Source organism: Natrix helvetica (assembly GCF_964273705.1).
Source record: "Natrix helvetica genome assembly, chromosome: 2".
Lineage (NCBI taxonomy): Eukaryota > Metazoa > Chordata > Lepidosauria > Squamata > Natricidae > Natrix > Natrix helvetica.
In genome coordinates this window covers 210,418,851-210,445,796 of record NC_138552.1, presented here as the reverse complement: position 1 = coordinate 210,445,796, position 26,946 = coordinate 210,418,851, and the positions used below count along the sequence as shown (strand labels likewise).

The window sequence follows — 26,946 nt, the reverse complement described above, 5'->3', positions numbered from 1 at the left end:
TCCGGGTAGCTGTGGAGGGGAGGCTCGGATACTTCCCTCCCAGGCCCTGGAGTTCCTCCGAATATGGGGCCGCTTGCCCCAGAAGCAGATACGCCGGGTCCCCTTTTGGGGGTCGCCGATACGCGAACGCTTCAGGCTTCGGGGAGCCTTGATCTCAGCACGAGCCCGACTGAAGACGAGCAGCGACGATTCGCAATCAAAGGTCGCTTGCTGCCAGCGGCTAAGTTACAAACACGTGAAAAAGGGGGCAGTTCTGGGGTCGCCGAATTGAAGGGGTCTTCCTGAGTTTTTGAAACCCAGCTCTTAACCTTAGAGCGGGCGGGAATTAGGCGAAGTCGTACTAAAGTATCCTCAAGGAGCAGTTTTTGCACAGCGAGCGTCCTGCTTCTTCATTGCCGCACGTGTTTGAAGGATTCAGCAACCTCATCTCACACGGAACCTGATTTCTTTCCATTAAAATCAATTTCAGTAAGAAGCCGATATTTAGGTAGCTCAGCCATCCTGCTCCCGTCACCAGAACACCATAGGATGTTTAAATGTCTGTGGAAATTCTCATGATTGTCCCAAAGGTGCTTTTTCAAGAGATTAACTAGAAAGTTCAGTTGCCTCTTGAAAAAGCACCTTTGAGACATAGGATGTCTACTGGTTTTATTAGTGCAAAGTTCATCTTAATGGGATGAAGAAGGAAAGGAAAACTCTGATTTTGTGAGTAGGCGCGCATGTGTGATGAAACTGAAACCTTTTCAGTTTTGATTGATTATAGGTGGATTTAATAGTTCAGCTATTTTAGGAGGCTCCCTGAACCTAGAGCCCTCCAAGTATTTTATATTTCAATTTTGGAAACTTCCTTTTTTTGGCTCAGGAGATTATGAAAGTTGAGGGAAAGTTATCAAGCTTCGGTTTACCTTTTATTCTTAAGAAATAGCTGGGAGAAGATGTGAATAGGTGAATAATTTGGAATGTTGTTTTATATCATTAAATCATGGCTCTTGATTAGGGTTGCATTGTAATGTTTGCAATATTAATGAGACCATTTTTATCCGTGAAAAAGAGCGCATCTAATTTAATTGGACATTGATTTATTCTTACTTATGAATATTATTTGAACACGTGGCACTTAATTGAATTCCGAAGAACAAACTTTCGGCTTCGAGAAACTCAGAACTAGATAAATTTGTGTTAGCTTAATTGACCAAAATAAACAATAATTAGGTACACAGGATAAAAAATAGAGACAGAAGTAAAATAAAAAATAAAAAACTGATCTCCTTCATTTTGGAAGATATGATGGAACACTTTCTTTGAAGCATAGATGGTTTTTGTGTAGCAGTTTTATTTCCTGTGTAACCATTTTATGGACATGCAAATACTGGTAGGGTCTTTTACAGTCTGGATGTAGGCCCAGTAGAAAGTTGGGCTCATTTTCCCCTTGGATGACTGTCTTTAATCACAGACTGTTGATTCTGCAGTAGTACATTTTCATGGGTGAACTTGGTGAAATCAGTGTATACCTCTTTTCTAAAGACATGCTGCTTTCATAAAACAAGAACGATCTTAAATAATGTATAACATTAGTTATTCTGATATAAAGACACCCAAACTGCAATCTCGGCTGTTCAATGACACAGTCTTATAAGATGAAAATGAAGATGGTGTTTCCTTCAGAGAAAGAAACTAGTGGTAGTAACTTACAGGAAAGTGTAGTAATGGCACCAGAAACACTTTAACGTGTTACATTATTATTTAACTGTACTTTTTACTAATCTTCCCGAGAAAAGTTATTTTGTTTATTGATAAATGTAGAAACTCACATTCATTCCAAATTCACACTCTGCACTTAGAATTTGTACCATGAGCATACTTGGGACAGCCACTTTACATAATCTCCCAAACAATCTGGAGATTTAAAATGACACGTAGTGCTAATTAACAGAATAACAGAGTTCCTGCTCAGGCAGGAAACCCTATTACATTTCAGACAAATGGTTGTCCAATCTCTTTTAAAAACGTCAGTGTTGGAACATCCACAACTTCTGGAGGCAAGTTGTTCCCCTATCAGGCAATTTCTCCTTAATTCTAAGTTGCTTCTCTCCTTGATTAGTTTTCATCCATTACTTTTTTCCCGGCCTTCAGGCGCTTTGGAGAATAGCTTGATTCCCTCTTCTTTATGACAATCCATTAGATATTGGAACACTGCTATCATGTCACCTCTAATCCTTCTTTGGTTTCTACTAGACATACTCAATTCCAGCAATCATTCTTTATATATTTTAGCCCCCAGTCTCTAATTGTCTTTGTTGCTCTTCTCTGCACTCTTTCTACAGTCTCAACATCCTTTTTACATCTTGGGGACCAAAACCTGATGCAGTATTTCAAGTGCGATCTTACCATTGCCACTTCACATGATCTTGACTTTATCCCTCTATTCTATCCCTCTGTTAATGCAGCCTATGACTGCATTGGTTTTTTAGGCAGCTGTAGCATATTGCTGGCTCATATTTCAGTGTTTGTCCACTAGGACTCCAAGATCACTCTCACAGCTACTACTACTGAGCTAGGTACATCTATACTATACCTATGCAACAGTGGTGAGTTGCAGGCGGTAGGCCCCAGTACAGATGTACTGGAGCCTTCCCGGAGCACTGTATACCATTCCGGTACGGTGTTCCGGAGGGCCCACCCGCCCACTCGAGTTCCTTACCTGTCTTAAGGCTTCCACACTTCCACACACGTGCATAGCGTGTACATCACCTGCGCGATGCTTCACGGAGCAGCTGGAGCATCGCAGAGGCGCTAAGATGCATGCGCACGTGTTGCACGCATCCATGTGGACGCTGCTGGGCCCGTTCCAACCGTACCGGAACCCACCACTGCTATGCAAGTATGCACTTGATTTTTTTTGGTCTAAATATAGAATGTTACTTCTTTCACCATTGAATTACATTTTATTAAATAGCACCCAATGTTCAAGTCTGTCAAGCTCCTTCTGTATCTTAAGCCTATTTTCTGGAATGTTGGCTATTCCTAACACTTGGAATAACAATTCCAATTGTTATATCCTTTTTGTTCTGTTGTTTTTAACCTGTTTATAATAAATAAGCTTATCATGTGCATAGTTTGGCAATTGTGACAGTTTGATACTTTTCTCTCTATTCAGCACTAAAAGACTTTTGTTTCAAATAGAGATCTATTTTTGGTTCTCCCTTTTTCATGATAGAAATGGAACTGATAATTTAATCTTTCCTTCCTTTCTATCTTTGGCAGGTGGGCTTTTTCTTGCTTCCGTCGCTACTGCAGGAATGCTAGCAGGTTTTGGTATGACACTTGCTGTGACGAAAAAGAAAAGTCCCAATTGGTTCAATAAGGTTAGTTTATTTGAAGTTCTTGTGCAGTTCTGATATTTCAAAAGTGTGTCATAATGGAATAATAGTGATGCAATATAGATATATTATGCAATATGATATATGATAAGATATATACAGTATGAGTTATTGTAGGTAAGTGCCTGCTAAAAGAACAGCTTTCTTTTGGAGGGGGGGGGGAGGAATTCACAAAGAAAATATGGATAAAAAATGAAAGCTAAAATAGGGTTAAGTCTAAAGTTACAGTCGCCTAAACATTGAACTAGAAAGGATTTTGTTGAACTCTGCTTTATGGGTGGAATACAGGTCTTTGTATTCCACCCATACAAATAGATAAATAGAACAGTGATTGGTATTTATTATTATCAGCTGGAGTTCAAATATCATTCCAGAAATCCAGTCCTAATATCATCAACGCCATGTGTTCTGGAACTTCCAATTCACCAAGCTCTGCTTATAGCAATCAGGTTTGCCACTAAAAAAGATGATTTCAGATTCAGATAGTGAGGATACAGTGAAATTATACTAAATCGTGAATTCCAAACCAAAACAGAAATTCTGCCTTTTCTTGCCACTCTATTACAAGCCTTTCATGATTATTACCACCAATGGTCCTGTAGGTAAGATCTTTTTAAAATAATATCAATAAATAAAAACTTTAAGCAAAACATTGTTTTTACTTGGATATATTTTTCCTTAATTGTAACTGTGTCCAGTTTTGGTCACCATGATTCAAAAAAGATCCTGAGGTCCTAGAACCGTGATGGCGAACCTATGGCATGCATGCCGGAAATGGCACACAGAGCCATCTCTCCAGGCACGCGAGCTGTTGTCTGTTGCTCTTCCAGGTTCCGGTGTGCCAGTCAGCTGGTCTTCATGTGTGCAGGACCCGTCAGAAACGGGAAGAGCAGCTTCCCAGTGGGCATGCGCAGGCCGGGAAGCTGGTCTTCCGGTTGCCAGCCTGCACATGTGCACCAGCCAGCTAGTCCTCTAGTTTCTGATACATATGTGAAAGAGTGCAGAGAAGAACAACAAAGATGATTAGGGGACTGGAGACTAAAACATATGAAGAACGGTTGCAGGAACTAGGTATGTCTAGCTTAAGAGAAAGAAGGACTAGGGGAGACATGATAGCAGTGTTCCAATATCTCAGGGGTTGCCACAAAGAAGACAGAGTCAAGCTATTCTCCAAGGCACCTGAGGGTAGAACAAGAAGCAATGGGTGGAAACTAATCAAGGAGAGAAGCAACTTAGAACTGAGGAGAAACTTCCTGACAGTTAGAACAATTAATCAGTGGAACAGCTTGCCTCCAGAAGTTGTGAATGCCCCAACACTGGAAGTCTTTAAGAAGATGTTGGATAGCCATTTGTCTGGAACGGTATAGGGTTTCCTGCCTAGGCAGGGGGTTGGACTAGAAGACCTCCAAGGTCCCTTCCAACTCTACTATTGTATTGTATTGTATTGTATATGTGCACACAAAGACCAGCTGGCTGGTGCGCATGCACGTGCCAGAAACCGGAAGATCAGTGCTGAAAAGGTTCACCCACTCTGCCCTAGAAAGAGTGCAGAGAAGAGCAACAAAGATGATAAGGAGTCTAGAGGCTAAATCATAATGAATAGCTGAGGGAACTAGGTATGTTTAACGAAGAGAAGGCTCAGAGGAAGCGTGATAGTACTCTTCCAATACTTGAAGGGCTGCCACAGGGAAGCAGGTGTTGATTTATTTTCCATAGCATTTGTGGGCAGGAAAAAAAAAGGAATGTGTGGAAACTTGTCAGAGGGCGATCCAACCTGGAATTTCCTGACAGTAAGAATGGTTAATCAATGGAACAGCTTGCTCTCAGCTCTCAGGGTGCTCCATCCTTAGAGGTCTTGAAGAAAAGATTGGGCAACCCTTTCTCCAGGACGGTTTAAGGACTTCTGCTTTTGGCAGGAGATTTAGATATTTTTCCCAGTGGACATACGTTGAAAGTCTTTTCCTATATTAAATGATCCAAGCTAGTTTTAACTGAAAGATGGCTTGTCCATTTCATCCTTTAACAAATTGCCTAGCTGCTTCTTGATATTGAGCACTTTGGCTATTTCCATTCCTCAAAATGCCTGAAGATTATAGATAAAGCTGATTCACCTTGCAAAACAAAAAAATGAGAAAGGAATAATTAACCTTCCCCAAACTTTATAATCTTGGAGAAAGAAAGTTTCCTCCTGTCCCTGTTTTCCATGCAAAAAAGAATAGCTTACACATAGCTTCCATATTCTTATTTCATTCTGGGGTCTTTTGTCTAATTGTGTGCCAAGAGTCCATGTAATGCTATAGGATGGGGATAAAGAGCTGCAAAACTGCCAAGCCACTTTCCCCCTTGAAAGACCTGTTAGGGCAGGTGTAAGTAGGTGAGGCATGAATTCCTGAAAATGTGGAAGCAAATTGCCTAGAACACTACAAAATTATACCTTGAAACAACTAATTTTAGGGTGGTTTTAAATATATCATAGGTGACTCTAAATAATTCACTTTAATACTCAAACCAGACTTAAAGAGATCCAGTGTCATGAACTAGTATAAAGTCTTTGTTATGCAAGTATTTGTAACAATCATTTGTTAAATAAAACTGGTAGAAGGCATGAAAAACATGTGTCATGTTGCTTATTCAACTAATTTTTATTTCTGTTAATTGATTAAATTTCTGTCTGAATATCAATGGACTTTATATTATTTAGGAGGAGAATAAAGAATAACAACTACAGAACCTTAAGCAGTAATCAAGTGTATTTTCTAATCTTCAAAGTAGTTCTCTTAGACTCGAGATATGAAATGGTAGCCTAGAAGAGCAACATAAGAGATTAAAGTTAGATTTTTTCCCCATAATATTTCCACCCATGACTTACCATCACTGAGCAAAACAAGCTTTCAAAGTAATGTTACTAAATTATACATATTTGGGGGGAAAGATCAAGTATTCTGCTAGGACTAATGGTGATGTTTTTATATGAAGAACAAAAATCAACAGTTGATTAAAAAGCCCTACAGGCAAACAATAACAAGCATGTGACCAAAGTGCTCCTAAAATAGCAGCTCCTTCCTCCTTTTATGAATGAGATCTTTTCTGTACCACTAGGGAAAAGTCCAAAATGTCATTCTCCAGCCATTTTTTCAACACTTGTTTTGAAGTTCTAAATAGCTTTTGTGTACATCATATGACAGCATTTTACTATGAATGACAGAGTTATTGGGGTATTTTATCCCCTCAAGGAATTCTCTCATGAGCATACATTCCTGAGCTAATAAGCCAGGTCAGCAGTTTTCCATTATCATTCTTCTGAGGCATTCATATTGCAGAAATTCCCATATCGTATTTCATTTTAACTCTCTCTTTTCATGATAAAAAATTGAAAAATTCCTTTGATGTATTATCTCCACATTCTTACCCTATACATAATAAAATCATTTGTTGCATGGTTTTTTGTTTTTGTTTTTACAGAGGAGACGGCCATCTATGAAAACATTCAACAAATAATAAAATAAACATTTAAAATAGCAATACCAGACACTGTAACAGTAACCTAATTTGGTAATTTGTGTTACTTTGACCACTTCTCCAAATTGTACCTCTAAAGTAGCTTTGGAGATTGACTCTCTTCAATAACTCTCTTTAAGTTACTTAAAAGTCTGGTATAAAGTTATCTAGCTGCTGAAAAAACTGCTGAGAATAAAAACATTCATGAATCATACATTTATGAATGGTGACCCATTTTTGTCTGCCTTTAAACTATATAGTTTATTTAAGGATCCTGTAAAAGAAATGTTTAACTTACGTGTTGATAATCTCAAAGGTGCTATTTCAAAAGGCAAGTGGACTTTGTTTTTCTTTGAAGAGGTTTTGCTTCTCATCTAAGCTTAATTAATTATTAATTATTTATTAATCGTGAGAACCGATGAAACTTCTTGGATGAGAAGCGAAACGTCTTCAAGGAAAAACAAATACATTCCAGATGCCTTTTGGGGAAAAAAAATCACCTTTGAGACAACCATGACCTGGATGACTGATAATCTCCATAAACACTTACATGGTGATATGCTTTAATTGCCATGTGTGTATTAACAGATCTTTAAAGGAAGATACTTTAGAGGAAGGAATAAATATGTTTCTCTCTTGTAACCATATTTTTAGTGCTATTAATATTTAGAGAAATTAAGAGCTTTTACCCAATCATAGGGGAAAGTTAATATCATCACATAATTTCTTCATTGCTTTTTATTTATGTATGTGCACAAGTAACGTGTTTTCCTTCACTTAAAAATATATTATTCTAGGGTGTAATTGCCACGGCAACTTTGCCAGAAAGTGGTTCTTCCCTTGCTTTACGGGCTCTTGGATGGGGTTCACTCTATGCCTGGAGTGGAGTTGCCTTGATCAGCTTTGCTATCTGGAAGGCTTTGGGTGTACACAATGTAAGTATCTCCCATTAATGTTGTATGCTTTGGTGCTTTAGAAATGCCATAAATTCAATAAGCATTTCTGTATGTATGGGGATGAGCCATTAGGATACACTTTCTGTCCAATATTAAATTTCTTTAATTCTTCTCTGGTTCTCTGAAATGTGGGAAGCAGCATAATGTGTCTACTTCCGTTATCTTGAGCAATACTTTCTTCCACATTTTTCAAATGTTGGAGTAGTAGCAAAAACCTGCAGCAAGACAAAGAGAGATTAAAAACAATCTACAGTAGATTTCTTCTAGCTCCATTATCAATGATTATTAGTCAGGTTGCAGAGGGATATTTTTCCTCGAATTGACTTTGAAATTATCACTGATTGGTTTATCTACTTAAGTAATAAGGTTGATTTTCTAGAAGATCGTTTTAAACAACGTTATCTACACTACAGGGTATTGGTTTAAAGTTTCTTTTGATGTCAGGAAAGTGAGTAGGGAATTGTAGGACAGATAATTATTTTTTAAATCTCAAAAAACCACAGTGGCATGCTCCTCCTGTATTTTTTTTATTCAAATAAATTTGTACGTTTACTTTTTTTAATTGGCACATCCAAATAAAATTTGACAGAATGATAGAATAGTATCACCTAGAAATGCCCTTACTAAATGGGAATGTGAGAGTGTGTAAGTGAAATTATAAAATAATTGCAAAGGTGAAGTTGCTGCAAAAAATAGAGAAAAATCAGATAGGATTTATGAACAGAAAAAAAAGGATTATCCTGATATTCTGGGTACGCCATTTTTATGCACGTACGGATTTTCCCCACTGTGAAATCATAGCCATAATTTGTGCACAACTCTGATTAAGGGTGAAGAGCCTGTGGTGCTTTAGATGTTGCTGAACTGCAAATCCCAGCATCCTTCACCAAAGATTACAATGGATGGAGATTCTGGAAAGTGTGGTTAAAGAGCACCTGGAAGATTGCACTGCCTTTAACGCTGCACATGGCTATGTTATTAGTACAGCCTGTGTTTTATTTGTCCTGTGAATCTAAAATAATAATAAGAGTGAGATGTTTGCATGCAAGGTTTTACACCTAACACATAGATTGTGGTAATTAGCTACAGGTGCTGCTTTGGGAGTAAATGTTGTTTGCCCCAAATGGTTAGGGAAACTAACAGACTCAATTGCACACAAGAAAAATCATACAAGAGACATAGGCAGTGTTCCCTTTAGGGATTAAGAGCCAATTAACAGATTACATCATCATAGATTAGCTATTTAGAAGAATCTTGATATGAGAAAAAATGTCTGTAAAAAAAAAGTGTTGCTATACTTACTTTTTTTAGTCAGGTCTGAAAAGAAAAAGAAGCATTTTCACGAGTAAGAACTTTAGGGAGGTTGGAAAGTCACTTTTTATTTCATAGATAGAATTTGGATCTGTTAAATTGATGTATTGTTCTCTGAGGTAGTAAACATTATGGAAGTAATAATACTCTGGGGAAGTGATAAGCTTTGTTGCTCAGGGCCATCAGCATATATTTCTAAAAAAAACAGCTGATCTTTTAGCCGGTCTGATGAAAACACAATTTGATTGTCTTGACATACAGTTTTCGTTCTCCAAAGCCTTAGAAAAAGGTTCTAACTGCGTCAGAGGGATCCTCATTGCTGCTGAATTGAAATGTAAAAATTCATTGGAGATGATTAGCATTACTTCCAGCAGAGATTGGAGCTTGGCGCCCCATATTCTTTGTATCTGCAGTTCATGTTCTGTTTGTTCTTTGATTTGGGGAAAGATTGGAGGGACGCAGTATCAGGTGTATAAGAGCTGCTTGCTTTTCTGCTAAGTTGAAAAGATGATGTGGCACAGGTGAAGCTTTATTGGGACAAGGAGGAGAACCTGGGAGGCAGGCTGATAAAGGAGCTCTACCAGTAGAAACTTGGACTCTTGCAGGATCAGAGGTGGGTTGTTCCTGGTTCGGCCGAACCGGTAGTGGTATTTTTACCTGGGTCGCAGAACTGGCAGCGGCCCAGACTGACCACGCCCCCAAACCGGTTCCTTGTCTCTTCTGCCGTTGCCAGCATGTTTCTGCGCATGCACAGAACAATTTTTAGTCAACTGCACTTGCGCAAGCAACGTGCGACCGGCATGCATGCGCAGAGAACCAGTATCAACCGATTCAGGAACCCACCCTTGTGCAGGACTATGACATTCCAGTCCAAAATCACCTTCCCAAGACTTTCAGTCATCTCAGATATCAAATGGGGAATTTGAAGTAGGCTTGCAGAGATGTGATGCCATCCAAGAATGGTACAAAGGCTGCATGTGACGATGACCTCAGCTTTGATTCACACAGTGCTTAAGGTTTTATTTTGTCTTTAGTTAGCTTCTTGTGTGAACTCAGAAACTGTGGTTTCATCATGAATGACAAACATTTAGCAGATATGAGTTCAGTCTTACATCTAGTATGGATCTTTTCGTGTAGGAAATAGAGAGAAAACAAGAAGCTCCAAGAAAATTTATTTTTGAGTTGTAAACTATTCTAAAATGATCAAGGTAAATAACTTCAGCATAGAGATCTCATACACCTCTTCCCAGCTGAACCTGAAGAGGTGTCTTACAAGGAGCAATACTTTGTAAAATATATAAGAAAGGGTAATCTGGTGTTCTTTAAGCTGACCATCTGTCGGATGGAGGTAGGATTATGAAAAAAAATAATTTGGCTACCAGTAGACATTTAACAATCCTATTCAGTAACTATATTATGAGTCATGATGATTGCAACAGCTGTTTAAACCAAAAGGTAATGAGAGAGAAAATTGGAATGGTCCCCAGCCCAGCCTCTAAAGACATTAGTCATCAACATTGTTGGCACAAATGTTAGAATGGAAAGAATAACTGTAGGTGTTCTGATTGCCTCAGATAGCCTAGGACCTTCAGAGACAGAGCATAGTGACATCCATTATCATTAGGTAGCCTTTCATAAAATAAGTCTTGCTAGGAAAAATTAAGACTTATTAAAATGAAAAATAAAAACGGAATGATGCAATAATTTATCTTGGCTGGAGTTGAAGAGGCCTTGGAAAATCCTTTGTAGCACTACAGCTACACCTGCTGGCAAGAGAGTAGATAGGACAACTTTCACAGATTTTTTTTTCCTTTTAGTTTTAGATTTTGATGCATTGTTTTTCTTTTACCATCTCATACAGGTTTACAAAATTGAAAAATTGTTGCATTTTCAGTATTCAGAACCTTAATAAATCAGGGCATGGACTAGATACAAAACTTTAAAAAGTGGGCACTTTGCACTAAATTGTTTGGGGGGGTAGATGCTGAAACAATGGGAAGTCATATACCTATTTAACCAATTTTCTGTTTCAAATGAATGAAAACATCCTAGAGAAAAGATGCTATAGGTTAAAAATAAACCTGGCTCAGGATTAGGATGTAAACCTAGAACTATTTTAAACTATTTAGAACTATTGTCTGTGCCAGATTGAGTTCACAGTCTGGAGTGACCATGTACTCAGTTTTGCTATCTAGTATTGTGATGCGAGCTGTGGACTGCTTTTCCTCATCTTTGCTTGTGCAGCTGTTTAAACCTTTTGTGATTAGATCTGGTCATAACCATATCCATGTGAGTTGCTTTTTCATTGAACACAGTGCCTCCCTAGAAGATGCCTCAGACATCTTCTCATGACCTCCTTTTACCGGTCCACAACAGAAAGCGTCCTCACTTATTGCATTACGGTGTGGTATGCTGGTGTTGAAAGAAATGTCCTTCTGGGTTCGGCTCCCAGGGAAACATAGAGGCTTCTTGGAAATATGGTTTTAATGGTGGACAGGACCACATGGCTTGAGTCCTGAACAGAAAAGGTGATCACATGCTTCAATGTTGGTGGAGAAGAGAAGGAAAGGGAAGGGGCTTAAGAAGGGCTTGCAGGGCTTTTTATAATCTGTTCGGCCCCACCTATCTGTTTCCTGTTCCTGTGTAAGAAATGTATTCTGATTGGTTGTCAGACTCACATGGACCCATGCAAGGGCAGCCCTCTAGGCTGAGTTTTGAATCCAGGTTTGGTTGAGTTCTCAGATGCCATGTGGTGAGTTTGGTAAAAGGCAATATTATCCTGCCTTAATCCCATCACTCTGGAGCTGAAGGGGAGAACTCTTTATTATGTAAAGTGGACTAGCTCAGGCTTTAATGGCTCATTGACAAAGGGGGATGGGCAGGAAGCTGCAGGCAGCTATTCTGTCTTTTAAAACATGTTTCTTCCTTTTCACATCCAGAGAAATATTCTGCCTTTTCAATATTTCCTAGGATATTTCATTTTTCTGGGAGAGGGCTGGGTGATAACTTTCTACAATCCCTCCTTTGTGGAGTGGAACGCACATGTTCTTGACTAAAGATAAAAATTGGTCTGATCAGGGAGGCTTAATTTTTCTGATGGAAAGGCATTGAGAGAGACAGCAGAAGGATCCCTTCAGTGGCTCCAAGAGAGCTTTCAACATGAAGGTCTAGCAACCAGGGCACAATTTCTGGAAAGAAATTTACAATATCCAATTTACCATGCCAATTATTTTCAGATGTTTGATATCACTTTCTGTGAGCTTCCAGACAGGTTACAAGCAAGCAGAAGTCCCAAAATTCTTCAAAGCCATGCTTTTCCTTTAAGTTACAGGCTGCCCATTTCAAAGGGATGGTTCTTGAACCTGCCCTAGCTCTTATTCAAGGCTCAGGTTTTGAAGATCCTTTCTGCTACTCTTCAAGTGGGGGAATTGCCTGAAAGGAATTGACCTTCCCCCATGGGATTAAAAGGGAGATATCACTGTTTAGGCTTTTTTGCAAGGGCAAAAATCAACCTAGGAAAAGTTTTGTGTGGAGTTAAATCAAGGAGATAGTTTCAATCTAATTCTGAATGGGACCTCTCTCTCTCTCTCTCTCTCTCTCTCTCTCTCTCTCTCTCTGTGTGTGTGTGTGTGTGTGTGTGTGTGTGTGTAGCTGCTTCTGCAATATAGAAAATGCAGACATTTTGGACAAACTTTCCCTCTCACCTGACAGAAATCTAAGGTGTTCAGAACTTGCTGTGCTAGCCATTCTCAAATACAATTCTTACATGAATACATTCAACTGATTACAATATAAATGAGACAGGAAAGAAAACCTTACAATAAATTTCTGTGAAGGAGGCAAAGAAAGAAAACTTTACAATCAATTTTCACACACCCCCCCCCCCATAGTCTTTACAGCTGTCTTCTGGGGATAGAAGAGAGTTTTTTGGTCTTTACTTCTTCATCTCCTTCAGGGTTCTTTCATGTCTGCTAGGGTGGCATACTTGGTTTGGTGGTAAGGCTGGTGAGTTAGGCTTCACTCTGGTTGCTGGACATTCAGTGGAGGACTAGATCCAAACCCAATTCCTGGCTCAAATGGATGGAGGGTCTCCTCTAGAGGCATCTGGATCCATGTGCTCTGCTCATCTCTGCAGGGCTGAAAGACATGAGAACAAGGTCCCCTCCCCCACAGAAAAGGCATTGTTGGAGGATTAGAGGTAAGGGAGGGGTGTGGGGGGTAGATAGGTTGCAGGCAGAGTTTGAAAAATAAAACCATCAGTTACTAAACAGATAAACTGGTAACATTATGGGGATATCACAGATGAGATATGGGGTCTGGATTCACATGCCTCAGGAAAGAAATGAACGGGTAAAATCATTTAAACACACAATAAATGCAAGGATGGAACTTTTCTTGCAAATGAACTTAAAACATTTCCTGGGTTGTTACTTTAAGGTATAGGGAAGGAAGGAAGGGGGAAAAAACCCTCTCTTTACTCTGTTTCTGCTGGCCAAACAGACACAAAGTAAAGACCCCCCCCACCTTCACTTAGTTTTCTGGACCCAACAAACTGAGTGAAGACAATTTCTGCCAGTTTACTATTTTGTTTCTTTGAACACTTTAAAATTCTTGTCTTTTTGGATTGGAGACATTTTATAGTTACAATTACCTTGAGGTTGCACAAAGACTTAGACACACATTTACACAAGGACAAGGAGAAAATAAGAGGGGAGGGGGGAAGAGAACTCTGAGGTTTACACATCCTAGTCATTCCCAGCACTAATCTGTTAAATTAGGGAAGGCACAAATCTTAACAAACAAACCACGTAGTTGCATAGAAGACAGAGAAAGAGACAGATTGGAGGAGGAGCTTCCAATGATGATGGCAGGCGTCTCCTGAGCTCCAAGAACACCATGGAGCTCCCGCCCGATTAAGGGTTGCTGCCAGCCCCCGTATCATCCAAGGGGGCCGAGAGTTCGATAGCCCGACCACCCAGGCATGTTTCGGGCTTGTTTTGGCCCGCCAGGGTGGTCGGTGAAGACCGGAGGGAGGAGAGGACTGGAGGGCTGCAAACGGCTGCAAACGGCCACCAGCAGGAAAAAGCAATGGCTGCGCCGGCGGGAAACGCTGAGAAACACCAAGAATAGAAGAGAAACACCGAAAAACCCTAAAAGAGCCGGAAAAGAGCCGGAAAAGCTGAAGGAGAGTGAGAAGAAGGGGGTGAGAGGCCCCGGAGGCATTGGAGGCATTGGAGGCACCGGAGAGATCCCTGAAACATCAAAGGACCCGAGGGAGAGAAACAGGAAACATCTGATAGGTGAGAAGGACTGGGAGGCAGCCGGAGGCTGCTGGAAGAGACAAGGGGAGATGACTGCGACGATGGTTGAATGGAGGAAGTTGCAGCCAGGGACCCCTTGGGATATTTTGTCATCTTGTCATTCCTGGCTACTTGCTTCTGGCTACTCCCATTCCCCCCCACTCCCGGGCCCCTGCTGGCTCGAGCGGACTAACATTGGGAGCCTAGCAGCTGGGCCAAGAATGCCCCCCCCCATCCATCGGGGGGGCCACATACACCATGAAACAGATGAATGGAACTATCACCTATCCTGTGCCTACATTTTCCATTTACCACCTTTGCCTTTCCCCCCACCATCTGGGATATTCAATCATGGCTTGCTCTCCCCCCCCCTTTCTCTCCAAGTTCTAAGTACCACCTGGACATTGAAAAACCCTCCGCCCTCCATTGAGACTCTAGCCCACTGGTTTTTAACTATTAACTTTTATATCATCTGCACCCCTACCCTATCGGGATGGTCAACAGCCTACCAATTTACTCGAGGACAGACCTGCTTCGCTTGCGGGAGGCCCCTCTCTCGCAGGTATGGCCCTTGGCTCTCTCAAGGGCCAGCCTTGATGACGGGTTCGTGAACCCCGAGAGGTGGAAGAAGAGGAAGCTGAGGGGCTTTTTAGCAAAATGTTTTATACTGTTTTTAGGGGGTTCTGGGAAGGGGGGGGGATAACCAGGCCAGGAGGGAAGCCAGTGCCACACGAACAGGTGAGTCCAGGAGGGAAGTAAGCGGAGTGGGGGGGGAGAGGGAACAAACTATTCCAGTAGAGGGTTGTTTTATTACAGCGGTCGCGGGGAGGGGGGGATGCGAGGACAAGAGAAGATCACAAGGTCGGTTGGGAGACCATGGCTGCTGGCTACGCCCGGTCGTTTGTACCAACCCCCGCAACCTAGGTGGTTGGGATCTACAGAGACAGGGCCTGCGGCTGATGCTTTGCAATGCAAGGTCCGTGACCAACAAGGCCCCCCTCATTAATGAGTTGATCTCTGAGGGGGAGCTGGACCTTGCAGGAATAACAGAGACCTGGTTGGGTCACGAGGGTGGTTTGCCCCTCGTGGAAATGTGCCCACCAGGTTTCCATGCATTTCATCAGCCCCGGGCCCTGGGTAAGGGTGGAGGGGTGGCGGTGGTTATACGGGATGGCCTAGAGCCGAGGGAGTTCACTGTTTCTCAGATACCCCGGTGTGAGTCACTTGGTGTGAAATGGGGCCCAGGGAGGCAGTGGGGTCTGCTGATTGTATACTTGGCTCCTCGCTATACGTCAGCAGCCCTGCCCGAGCTCCTCGAGCTGATCTCGGAGACGGCGGTGGAGATCCCCAAACTTTTGGTTATGGGGGATTTCAACCTGCTGTCGACGGGAGCAGCATCCGAGGTGGCTCGGGAGTTCATGGCTTCCATGACAGCCATGGGCCTGACCCAACTAATTCAGGGCCCCACACATGAAGGTGGCCACACACTGGACCTTGTTTTTGTATCTGAGCAGTGGACGAGTGATCTGGGAATAGGGGACTTAGACATTACTCCCCTGTCATGGTCAGATCACTCCTGTCTCCGGCTAGACTTCCCTGGCGCTACCCCCCACCGCGAGGAGGCGGAACCAGTTTGTCCAAGCTGGTACCGCCCCAAGCATCTGATGGAACCTGATAGGTTCCAGTCGGAGCTTGGGCCGCTACCTGTAGCCCTGACCCGCACTCGGTCGGAGGACCTAGTGGCCGCCTGGAATAGGGCGACGGCTGGGGCCTTGGACCGGGTTGCGCCTTGGCGACCTCTCCTACGGCAGCGACCCACCCGGGCTCCCTGGTATACCGAGGAGCTGAGGGTGATGAAGCGCCAGAGGAGACGTCTTAGAGAGCAGGTGGAGGTCCTCACGCTCCGAGTCTGACCGAACACAGGTAAGAGCCTATTTACGGACTTACCTTGTGGCATTGAGAGCGGCCAAACGTAGACATTGTGCCGCTCTTATTGCGTCTGCGGATAACTGCCCTGCCGCCCTGTTTAGGGTCACCCGCTCCCTCTTGGTGCAAGAGACGCGGGGGGCACCCTTACAGGGTAGAGCAGAGGAGTTTGGAGAATATCTGCAGAACAAAGTCGCTCAGATCCGGAGCGGATGGGCCCCCTCCAGTGGTCTGGACAGGCCGTCAACAGTGAGTCTTGTGAGTCCACTCTGGGAGTGCCAGGGGAAAAAAACGCCCTGGAGGAATTTGAGATCAATGGATCGGGCTGATTCCCTTCCGCATATCTTTTGAGATATTAAAAATAAAATAAAAGTCTTTGACAAGTATTCTAATTAATAAACAAACTTTAATAATAAAATAAAAAAGTAAATGAAACAGAAAATAACTAATTGTTACATTTTGATAATAAAAACTCCGGTTACCAAGTTGGCAGCCGAACAAAGAAGAAAAAGAATTCTGGAATGTGTAACGCATGCGCAATAAATCACTTTCAGATAAGAACTTTTATGACCTGCGCAATAACTCTTTCTTAGTTTAACTCTTGAATGTCAGTTCATGCCTAGCAAACTTTTTAACATCGTGACAGGGAGGAGTTTGACTCTGTTGCCCCCGAGGATTTAGACAGGTTGCGTGGAAGGCTGCGACCCACCACATGTTCATTGGACCCGTGTCCCTCCTGGCTGGTACTGGCATCCTGGGAGGTGACACGAGGCTGGCTTCTGGGCCTGGTGAATGCCTCGTTGGGTGAGGGATCCTTACCTACCGTCTTGAAAGAGGCGGTGGTGAGGCCCTTACTCAAGAGGCCTTCACTCGACCAAATGGAGCTAGCTAATTATCGTCCAGTCTCCAACCTCCCTTTTTTGGCGAAGGTTGTTGAGAATGTGGTGGCGCAGCAGTTTCCGCGTCACCTCGATGAATCCGATTATCTAGATCCACGCCAGTCCGGCTTCCGACCCGGGCACAGCACTGAGACAGCCTTGGACGCGTTGGTTGATGATCTCTGGAGGGCCAGAGATAGAGGTTGCTCCTCTATCCTGGTCCTATTAGATCTCTCAGCGGCTTTTGATACCATCGACCATGGTATCCTTCTGCGCCGGCTGGAGGGGATGGGAGTCGGAGGCACCGTGTTACGGTGGTTCGACTCTTACCTCTCTGACCGGATGCAATATGTGTTGACAGGGGGGCAGAGATCGACCCCGAGGCCACTCTTGTGGGGTGCCGCAGGGGTCGGTTCTCTCGCCCCTTCTGTTCAATGCATACGTGAAGCCGCTGGGTGAGATCATCCGTGGTTTTGGGGTTGAATACCATCTGTACGCTGATGATACGCAGCTGTACATTTCAACCCCAAACCACCCCAACGAGGCTGTTGCAGTGATGTCCCGGTGTCTGGAAGCCGTCGGGGTCTGGATGGGGGACAGCAGACTCAAACTCAACCCCTCCAAGACTGAGTGGCTGTGGCTTCCGGCACCTCGGTTCAGCCAGCTGACTCCATCGCTGGCCATAGGGGACGAGCTACTGCCCCCTGTGGAACGGGCGCGCAATTTGGGCGTCCTCCTAGATGACCGGCTGTCAATGGATGACCATGTGGCAGCCGTGGCAAGGGGGGCGTTCTACCAGGTTCGCCTGGTGCGCCAATTGCGCCCCCTACTGGACCGAGATGCCCTACGCACAGTCACTCATGCGCTGGTGACGTCTCGCCTAGATTACTGTAATGCTCTCTACATGGGGCTTCCCTTGGGACGCGCCCGGAGACTGCAGCTAGTCCAGAACGCGGCCGCGCGGGTTATCATGGGGAGGTCTAGATACTCCCACGTAACACCGCTCCTGCGTGAGCTGCACTGGCTACCTGTGGTTTTTCGGGTGCGTTTCAAGGTCCTGATTACTATCTTTAAAGCGCTCCATGGCTCAGGACCTAATTACTTGCGGGATCGCATCCTCCCACATACATCCCTGCGGCCAATCCGCTCTCATAGAGAGGGCCTTCTCCAAGTGCCGTCCACTAGGCAATGCCAGCGGGCGGCGCCAAGGAGTAGAGCCTTCTCTGTGATGGGCCCAACCCTCTGGAATGACCTCCCCCCCGACATTAGAACCACCTCGGACTTCCGCTCCTTCCGTCAAAAATTGAAGACTCACCTGTTCCGACTAGCTGGCCTGGCATGATTATAAATGTTACATCTATGAACTCCTGGTAGTATATTCTCATCTGGTTATTTTAAGGGTAATGTTTTAGTTTTAATTGTTTTTAGGGCTTTTAGCCTCATATTTATTTATTCTTCTGTACAGGACTCTTAATTTTAACCTCCTCCACATACATACATACATATATTTATAGCCCTATTTATATTTGTATTTTATCTGTGATTTATTGTGGACTGTACACCGCCCCGAGTCCCTTTTTGGGAGAGGGGGCGGTTTAGAAATGTGAATAAATAAGACAAGACAAAAGAGAGAAATCCCAACATTTTCCCTTTTCTTTTAAGTACCTTTTATGTAGCCAAATTAGTTTTTTCTGTATCATCTTTCAGCAAAGCCCATTTTTCTACATATCTGTTTTGCTTTCCCTTTCATTCCGGCCAGGACAGGCATCTGCTTTTCATCCCAGGCCCCCAAAAGCTCCCCTAGGGGGGTTTCCGTGGCCACCCACGAGCTACCGCTTCCCATGATCCCGCTCATATCTAGGGCTCACTTCGTCCTAGCCAGGCTTGCCACTTCGTATTCCCGCTTCAATTTCGTGTCCTTAGAGGACCTTTCGCGCTCTCTTAAAGGGACTTTTTTCTCGCCCTTCGGAGGGACTATTCGCGCCCTTCGGAGGGACTTTTCATCGTGCCCTTTGGAGGGTCTTTTCGCGTTCCTCACCGCAGGAACCTTCTTTCGCGCCCTTACACGCAGGGATTTTCTAACAGTTTTCAAGTCTTGGGGAGAGACTCGGGAGGACCAGCCACACAGCTACCCAAGAGGGGTCCTGTCGTCAGCGGGTATGCGCACCTCCTTTTTTCCTCTCTCCGCACAATGGGCATTCACTTTTTTCTCTCTCACAGGACAAAAACAGCAACAACAACAAAAAATAAAAAAAAATCATTCACTTTTCCATCCATTTTCACACGCATGCAGGCATACACACATTTCCCATGCTTTAAAATTACATTTTAGAGAATTAAAATTTAGAGGTACTCACCTTCTTTCCATGCAGCCTTTGAGCTCAAACTCAAAACCCCTTTAAAACCTACATCCAAATGGTTAAGGCCAAGATAAAGTCCACCCACAGACTCAATGGGGTCTGTGCCGGCATGGGAGGCTTACCTGGGCCATATCCATTGGTTAGGCTAGCTAGCTTGGAGTCCCATCTGTGGGGTGCCAATTGTTGAAAGAAGTGTCCTTTTGGGTTTGGCTCCAAGTGGGGAAAAAGACACTGGAGACATGGAGGCTGCTTGGAAATATGGTTTTAATGGTGGACAGGACCACATGGCTTGAGTCCTGAACAGAAAAGGTGATCACATGCTTCAATGTTGGTGGAGAAGAGAAGGAAAGGGAAGGGGCTTAAGAAGGGCTTGCAGGGCTTTTTATAATTTGTTCGGCCCCACCTATCTGTTTCCTGTTCCTGTGTAAGAAATGTATTCTGATTGGTTGTCAGACTCACATGGGCCCATGCAAGGGCAGCCCTCTAGGCTGAGTTTTGAATCCAGGTTGGTTGAGTTCTCAGATGCCATGTGGTGAGTTGGGTAAAAGGCAATATTATCCTGCCTTAATCCCATCACTCTGGAGCTGAAGGGGAGAACTCTTTATTATGTAAAGTGGACTAGCTCAGGATTTAATGGCTCATTGGCAAAGGGGGATGGGCAAGGAGCTGCAGGCAGCTATTCTGTCTTTTAAAACATGTTTCTTCCTTTTCACATCCAGAGAAATATTCTGCCTTTTCAATATTTCCTAGGATATTTCATTTTTCTGGGAGAGGGCTGGGTGATAACTTCCTACACTGGCTTGGCAGCCGTGGATAGAAAGACACTACAGAGGGTGATGAGCCCAGCACAAAACATCATGGGCTTCCCCCGGATGCCACTAGATGAGATAGCTAGGGCTCGCTGTCTTAGAAGAGTGAGGAAAATCCTCAGGGACGACTCACACCCTGCCCAGCATTTCTTTATTCTCCTACCACAGGGTAGGAAATATAGAAGCATAGACAGCTGCAGAAACAGGCTGAAGAACAGTTTTTATCCAGGGGCTGCCAGACTCCTGAATGAAAAATAACCCTACAACAACATAGTATGATTGACTTGCAGGGACGACGCAACACGCAATAAGTTCACATGGTGCAATAGGACTGAATGTCCATTTCTTTTGGCAGCTAGAGGTTGAGATCACGCGATTCCTTTACGGTGTATATGGACTAATTCTGCTTATGACAAAATGTTGATTTTCCTTAGAGTTCTTAACTTCTGTGGTGTAGATCTGCCTATCTTTAATGATCTATTAATGAGAGGTAGACAATGGTATTGTTAGCTAAGGAACATCTGATTTAAAGTAGCTGAGAACTTTCTCGGTTCCACTTCTTGAAACATGGAATTCCCTCTTTGAGAAGTAAATCTGTATTTTTCTACCCTTCTTTTCTGGCATTTGAAAGCAATTCTTTTCTAAGAATGTTTTAATTTACTGGCTTTTAATTTATGATAATTCTTTCTGTCTCTCGGTTATATTTTTAGTCTTGGTCTACTGGGTTTATTTAATGATTAGGTTAGGTGAAAATAGCTTTTCTCTAACTTGGTACAGGTAGTCCTTGACTTATGACTACAATTGAGCCCAAAATTTCCATTGCTAAGCAGGACAGTTGTTAAATGAGTTTTGCCCCATTTTGCAACCTTTCTTGCCATAGTTGGTACATGAATAATTTCAGTTGTTAGTAACACATTGTTAAATGAACCTGGCTTTCCCATTGACTTTGCTTGTCAGAGGGTCCCCAAAGGGAGATCGTACTAACCTGGGACACAACAACGTCATAAATACATGCCTGTTGCCAAGTTCCCGGAGTTTGATCACATGACCATAGAGATGCTGCAGTGGTTATAAGGGTGAAAAATGGTCATAAGTCACATTTTTCAGTGTTGTAACTTTGATTGGTCACTAAATAAATGGTTGAAAGTTGAGGACTACCTATATGTTGCATTGTATGGCAAAAGTACAGATTGTAATACATAGGAACAGATGGCACTGAGATGCCTTCATTATTTAGCCTTACATTAAGAAGCCAACAAGTAAGTACATTGTCTTACTATAGCTAATTTGCTTTCTCAGATTTAAAGCAGCATCATAATACTCTGATGTGTACATTGAGCTGATAAAATGTATAAGTTCATTAAGTTGAAATTAGGTTATGAGATGCTCAAACTGTCCTGGCCTATCTGTCTTACGTTCCTTCTCCTATAGATTTATGTTTGCTTTGAAATTTATATTGGTTTGAGAATAAGAAAATAAAAGCTATGAGTACATTACCGCTTTTCTACTTATTTTCTCTATTACCACTATTCTATTTATTTTTTGTTTCCCCGAAAATAAGACCTTCCTGGATAATAAGCCCAATCAGGCTTTTGAGCACATGCGCTAAAATAAGCCTTCCCCTGAAAACAAGCCCTCCTGAAAATATTTAAACACATGCGTAGCCGGTCCCCACCATTTCTTCTGGTTGCTTGCCATGCAAATAACACGAGGTGAGGAGGTGAGGCTGGAGGTGGGGAAGGGAGGGGAGAGCATGCTCCATGCACATGCCCTTACCTAACAGTCGCTCCCGCAACCCTAGCTACAATGCCCCTTCTGTCATGCTAATGGCCACTGCAAAAAGAGTGGCAGGCCCAGCGGTGCACAACACAGCAGCAGTGATGAGGAGACCATGCTCACCTCCTCCTGCACCTCAAAAATAATAAGACCTCCCCGAAAATAAGGCCAAGCACTTATTTCGGGGGTGGTGGTGGTCAAAAGAAAACAAGACCCTGTCTTATTTTCGGGGAAACACGGTACCCTAGAAAAGCATAGCATGATTTTTTGTAAAGGACAAGGGCATATATGTCACAATTTTTCAAGCTTCTGTCTTGTTAAAATCAGAATATCCACCAAAAATATCCAAAGTACCCACCAAATCCAAAGTGTCAAACTGTTGCGCATTTCCTGACTTAGCCTTCGTCTCTCCAGAAATGTTTGTATTATTTAGAACAGGGTCAGTTTGTTTGCAAATTTACTGTGTACTAAATTGTACAAAAGTTCTTATGTCTTAAGTCAGCAAAGTTTTTTTTTTCCTTTTTCTGAACAACTGGTCTAATTGCAAGGATTTTCACAAATATATTACTTTAAAGGAACATACATAATCGTTATAATCTTTGTGCTAGTTTTAATTTAATTGCCATACAATGATAATAGCTACATTATATCAACAGAAGAACCACTTGATAGGAATGTGTAATGGTTTTCCAGCAGTTACAGCAGAATTGTCGTAATTTATTTTTAGCCAGAGGAAATAAGCAATGTATCTTTGTATTTAATTAAAGCTGCAGTTGTAATGCTTGCCAGCTTCAGGAACGTTTCTGTATTTGCCTCACCTAGCTAATGTTTTTGTTAAAGATAAAAAAAAGGAAGAAACAAAAAGCTTTCATAATTTGTAGTGGTCTATGGCAATTAGAAAGCAACATGAAATAAGTAATGAAGACTCTTTTCATCATGATAGCCTTCATAAATCAGTTTTGTAATCCCTTCACAAAGCAGATACTATCATTTCTTTTATAGAAAGGATGAGTCATAAAATATTTATGAACTTTTAAAAAAAAGTATAATGAGGACTACACATATACAGATGGTGGGTGCAAACCAGATTGGGAGGGATTCCGTGACCTTATAATATATCGTCTTTGTGACAAAATTCATAACATCTTTGTTTTGTATACATACATTAACCTTTAGAACTGCTGTGAGTAGGAAGGCTTTGACTACTTTCACTGTGTCTAATTAAAAGGGAAATTAATTGTTTAACCTTATTTTTTATATTTACAGCCTCCCCTATTTGGTAACCCTGAGTGTCTTCCCCATGATTTAAGAATCAAAACATTTTAACAAAATGAAAGAAAATTCAAAAAGTTTTCAAAAGTCAAGAAACTGCAGCAGGTGTTAAGTATTCCAAATAGAATAAAATAGAATTCTTTATTGGCCAAGTGTGATTGGACACACACAAGGAATTTGTCTCCAGTTTCATAAGCTCTGAGTGTACATACAAGTAACAAGTGATAAATCATAATGCCAATCATCATACAATCATCATAAATCATAAGCTAAAACACTCAGTGATAGTCATAAGGTACAAAATAGAAGCAATCAACATACAAACAACAAATCTGATAATCATAAGATGCTAAAGGAATAGGTAATAGGAAAGATGAGAAGGATAATAGTAATAATACAGCCTTACTACATCTTTTGATATATTAAAACAGTGTTGTGGGAATTATAGTCTCCATGCAGCTTTGATGTCATCAGTGACCTAGGCAGGAGAAAACATGCTGTAGTCAGAAGTTCTGATCGTGGCACATCATCCTATCCGGAAACCAACATATGAGTTTGTGTCCCAAAGTTTTCGAGATACAATTCAAGACAAGACTGTCGCTCTTAATGTAATCAAGTATCAGATGATTAGGACCTCCTTTACCTAATCTTCTACATAAATCTTTTTAAATGGTGTGAGGGCATATTCTTGGTTGTATCCCCCTGCCTGCAAGAATTTCAGCAGCGAAGAAACAGCTTCAGTAACTGTCTCATTCTTACCTACCTAGCTCTTTTTCTTCCTTAGCAGTTAACCAGTTTCATAAGCTTGATCATTTTTCCTTTGGGGTTTGACATCCATCAGTTTATATTAAACAGCTTACCTTAAAAGGAGGTAATTGGCTAATTAATTCCATTTTAATTAGCATCTGATTTTGCCTGTGTAATTAAAAAAAAAAAGTCACCTGCTCCAAACCGTAGAGATAGAGTGTAACTATCCAAGAACTAATATGGTCTCTGCAGAATTTTGTAAAGGGAGAGCAACTCCTTAGCATTTCAGGAATGTCTTTTTCACTCTTTTCCACCCCATTCAGACTAGAATGAACAGATGCCTAATCTCTCTGTAATAGCAGAGTTTACGTTCTCTTCACCTGCTTTGTTTCGCTTATCTACTTTTAAAAGGCAGGATGGAATAAAAAAACACTTTAGGGTGCCTTTATAGTTGTCTGCTGATGAATGAGTGGTGGGTTAAAATGGGAAAAATAATTATTTATCTTTTATGGTAAAAAGGTTGACAGTTTGAAGAGGCCCAGTTGTTCTGGGTGTATGTCTTTCCCAAGGAGATAAAGTAGGATCTCCCTTTCTTCCCTCCCTCCCTACAAAAGTGAAGCTCACTACAGAGAGTTGTCTTCAACATTACTGAGATGACAAGACAAATGTTGTGTAGGGTTCAAAGAATTTATATTAGCCGAAACTAAAGAGTAATGATGGAGTTCACATTTTTGGTGTTTCATCAGAATGTAATAAAGTTAATGCTTACTTTTTAATAGGGTTTTAGGGAGAGATAATTTTTACTTTCCAGCATTAATTACTAATTGTTTCCTTGTTTCTTTATACTTATATCCTGTCTTCTATTATGCAATTTCAAATAGAATCCATGAAGGTTCCAGCACTGTTTTGTTCAGTTATTGACATGAATGCAATTCCTTAACTTCAACAAGGCTGCTGCTAAATCTACTCTATTAGACCTTGCTTATTCTTTTCCTTTGAAGAAAATCTGTGAGCTTGAAATTGGATTATGGTGATGATTTCATATATTTATATGTCCCTTCCTATACAAAAGTACTCACACCCACGTATGGTAAAAAAAGAAAAGAAAACTAAAATACTGTAGTCACAACAAAATATTTCATCCCATATTGCTATGGAGAAAGCCTCACTGAAGAGAGAGATGTTCAACAGGCATCCAAACCATCTAATGAGAAGCATCTCACAAATCTGAGGAAGGACCAGTGCCAAGGTTAGGTACCACCATAGAGGAACGCAACATACAATTGCTTACTCTGTGGTTCAGATAACATGCAGTAAGACCTTTTGCCTGGCCCCAAGTTGTTCAGTGTCTTCTAGGCCAGGGGTCTCCAACCTTGGCAACTTTAAGACTTGTGGATTTCAACTCAGCAAAGCTGGCTGAGGAATTCTGGGAGTTTAAATGCACAAGTCTTAAAGTTGCCACGGTTGGAGACCCCTGTTCTAGGCCATAAGCAGAAGCTTAAACCCAACTTTCGAGTTAATTAACAGCCAGTTCAGTTGCTTCAAATGAAGTGTAACTTGTATAAGTTTTCAGTCATTAACCCATCACAGTCTGCACAATTGGAACGATTGTCCCATTCAACGTGCTTTATAATCTAAGGGTGAGTTTCCAATGTATAGATAATAACTAGACTATCCCTGAAAGGATACAGTTGGTATATCGGTCAAAGCTGGTAATTGGCAGTCCTAATCAGAAATCAGTAGATCTATAATTTTGACGATAGTGCAGGAGCAACACTTAAAATACTAAGTTTGTATTTATTTGTAACTAAGAGTTTTTTTTCTTATTTTCTCTGTTGCATAAATTTTAAATCTCTTTCATGGTTTTTCTTGGCTAAGATGCAACAATATACATGTTTATTATAAATGATATTAACCAGATTTCTTTATAGCCAGGAGTTTAAACCTACTAGCAAAAGTGATAATTTTTACAAGACGAATTTGCAAACTTGCTTGTCTTTCATTTGGTTTGTTTCAAACAGCAATACATTATAGCCTAGTTACACCAAATAACCAATCCATTGTTTTGTTCCTGTTTGTTGATGAATAAAGAAAAACTTGTTTTTCTGTGTGTGTGCATGTTTACTCAAAATAGAAGGAGAAAAGGAGAATACTATCAATGCAGTGAATTTATGGTCTGATGTGGTTTTACATTTGTTTTTTTATCTTTTTTTTTTAGATGAATGAATTTCGGAACAAAATGCAGTCATTATTTCCATCAGTTCGAAAAACTGCAGTAAATTCTGATGAATGGGAGGATATTTGGAAATCTAAGTGAACGTCATATGGAGGAATTTGTACCAAGCCTTACAGAACTACAGAGGAATTAAAATATTCCTATTCAAAATGGCATGCAGTTAGAATTATCAACACATGCCCCCTTAATTTTCCAGGCAAAAGTAAATTTTGCTCTTAGTAGTTTTCACTTTAGTGGTGATTAAGTGCAGAAAAAGATTAAAAGGAGCACAGACCTTGGTTTGAAAAAGCATGCTCAATATGTGGTTATAAAACAAAGACATTAACCCTAATGAAGAGATGACTTGTTGACCAAGTTAATGGGCAAGAGTATCCATATGCTGGTCCCTCCACCACAGTGATTCATAGTGGTTTTTAAAAGATGGTATAAGCCGCTAAAGCAGACCGAACAATACTTGTGAAAAATTATACAAATAAAGTGATGGTCATTAAATCTTA

At 41.6% G+C, this 26,946-nt stretch overlaps 1 protein-coding gene across 1 annotated transcript; it reads left to right on the top strand.

Moving 5' to 3' along the window:
* On the top strand, positions 1 to 26,946 carry TMEM242 (transmembrane protein 242). The gene is made up of 4 exons (XM_081944101.1): positions 1 to 202; positions 3,265 to 3,365; positions 7,676 to 7,813; positions 26,432 to 26,946. The coding sequence occupies exons 1-4, from the start codon at positions 64 to 66 to the stop codon at positions 26,528 to 26,530; spliced, it is 477 nt and encodes a 158-aa protein (XP_081800227.1). The 5' UTR covers positions 1 to 63; the 3' UTR covers positions 26,531 to 26,946.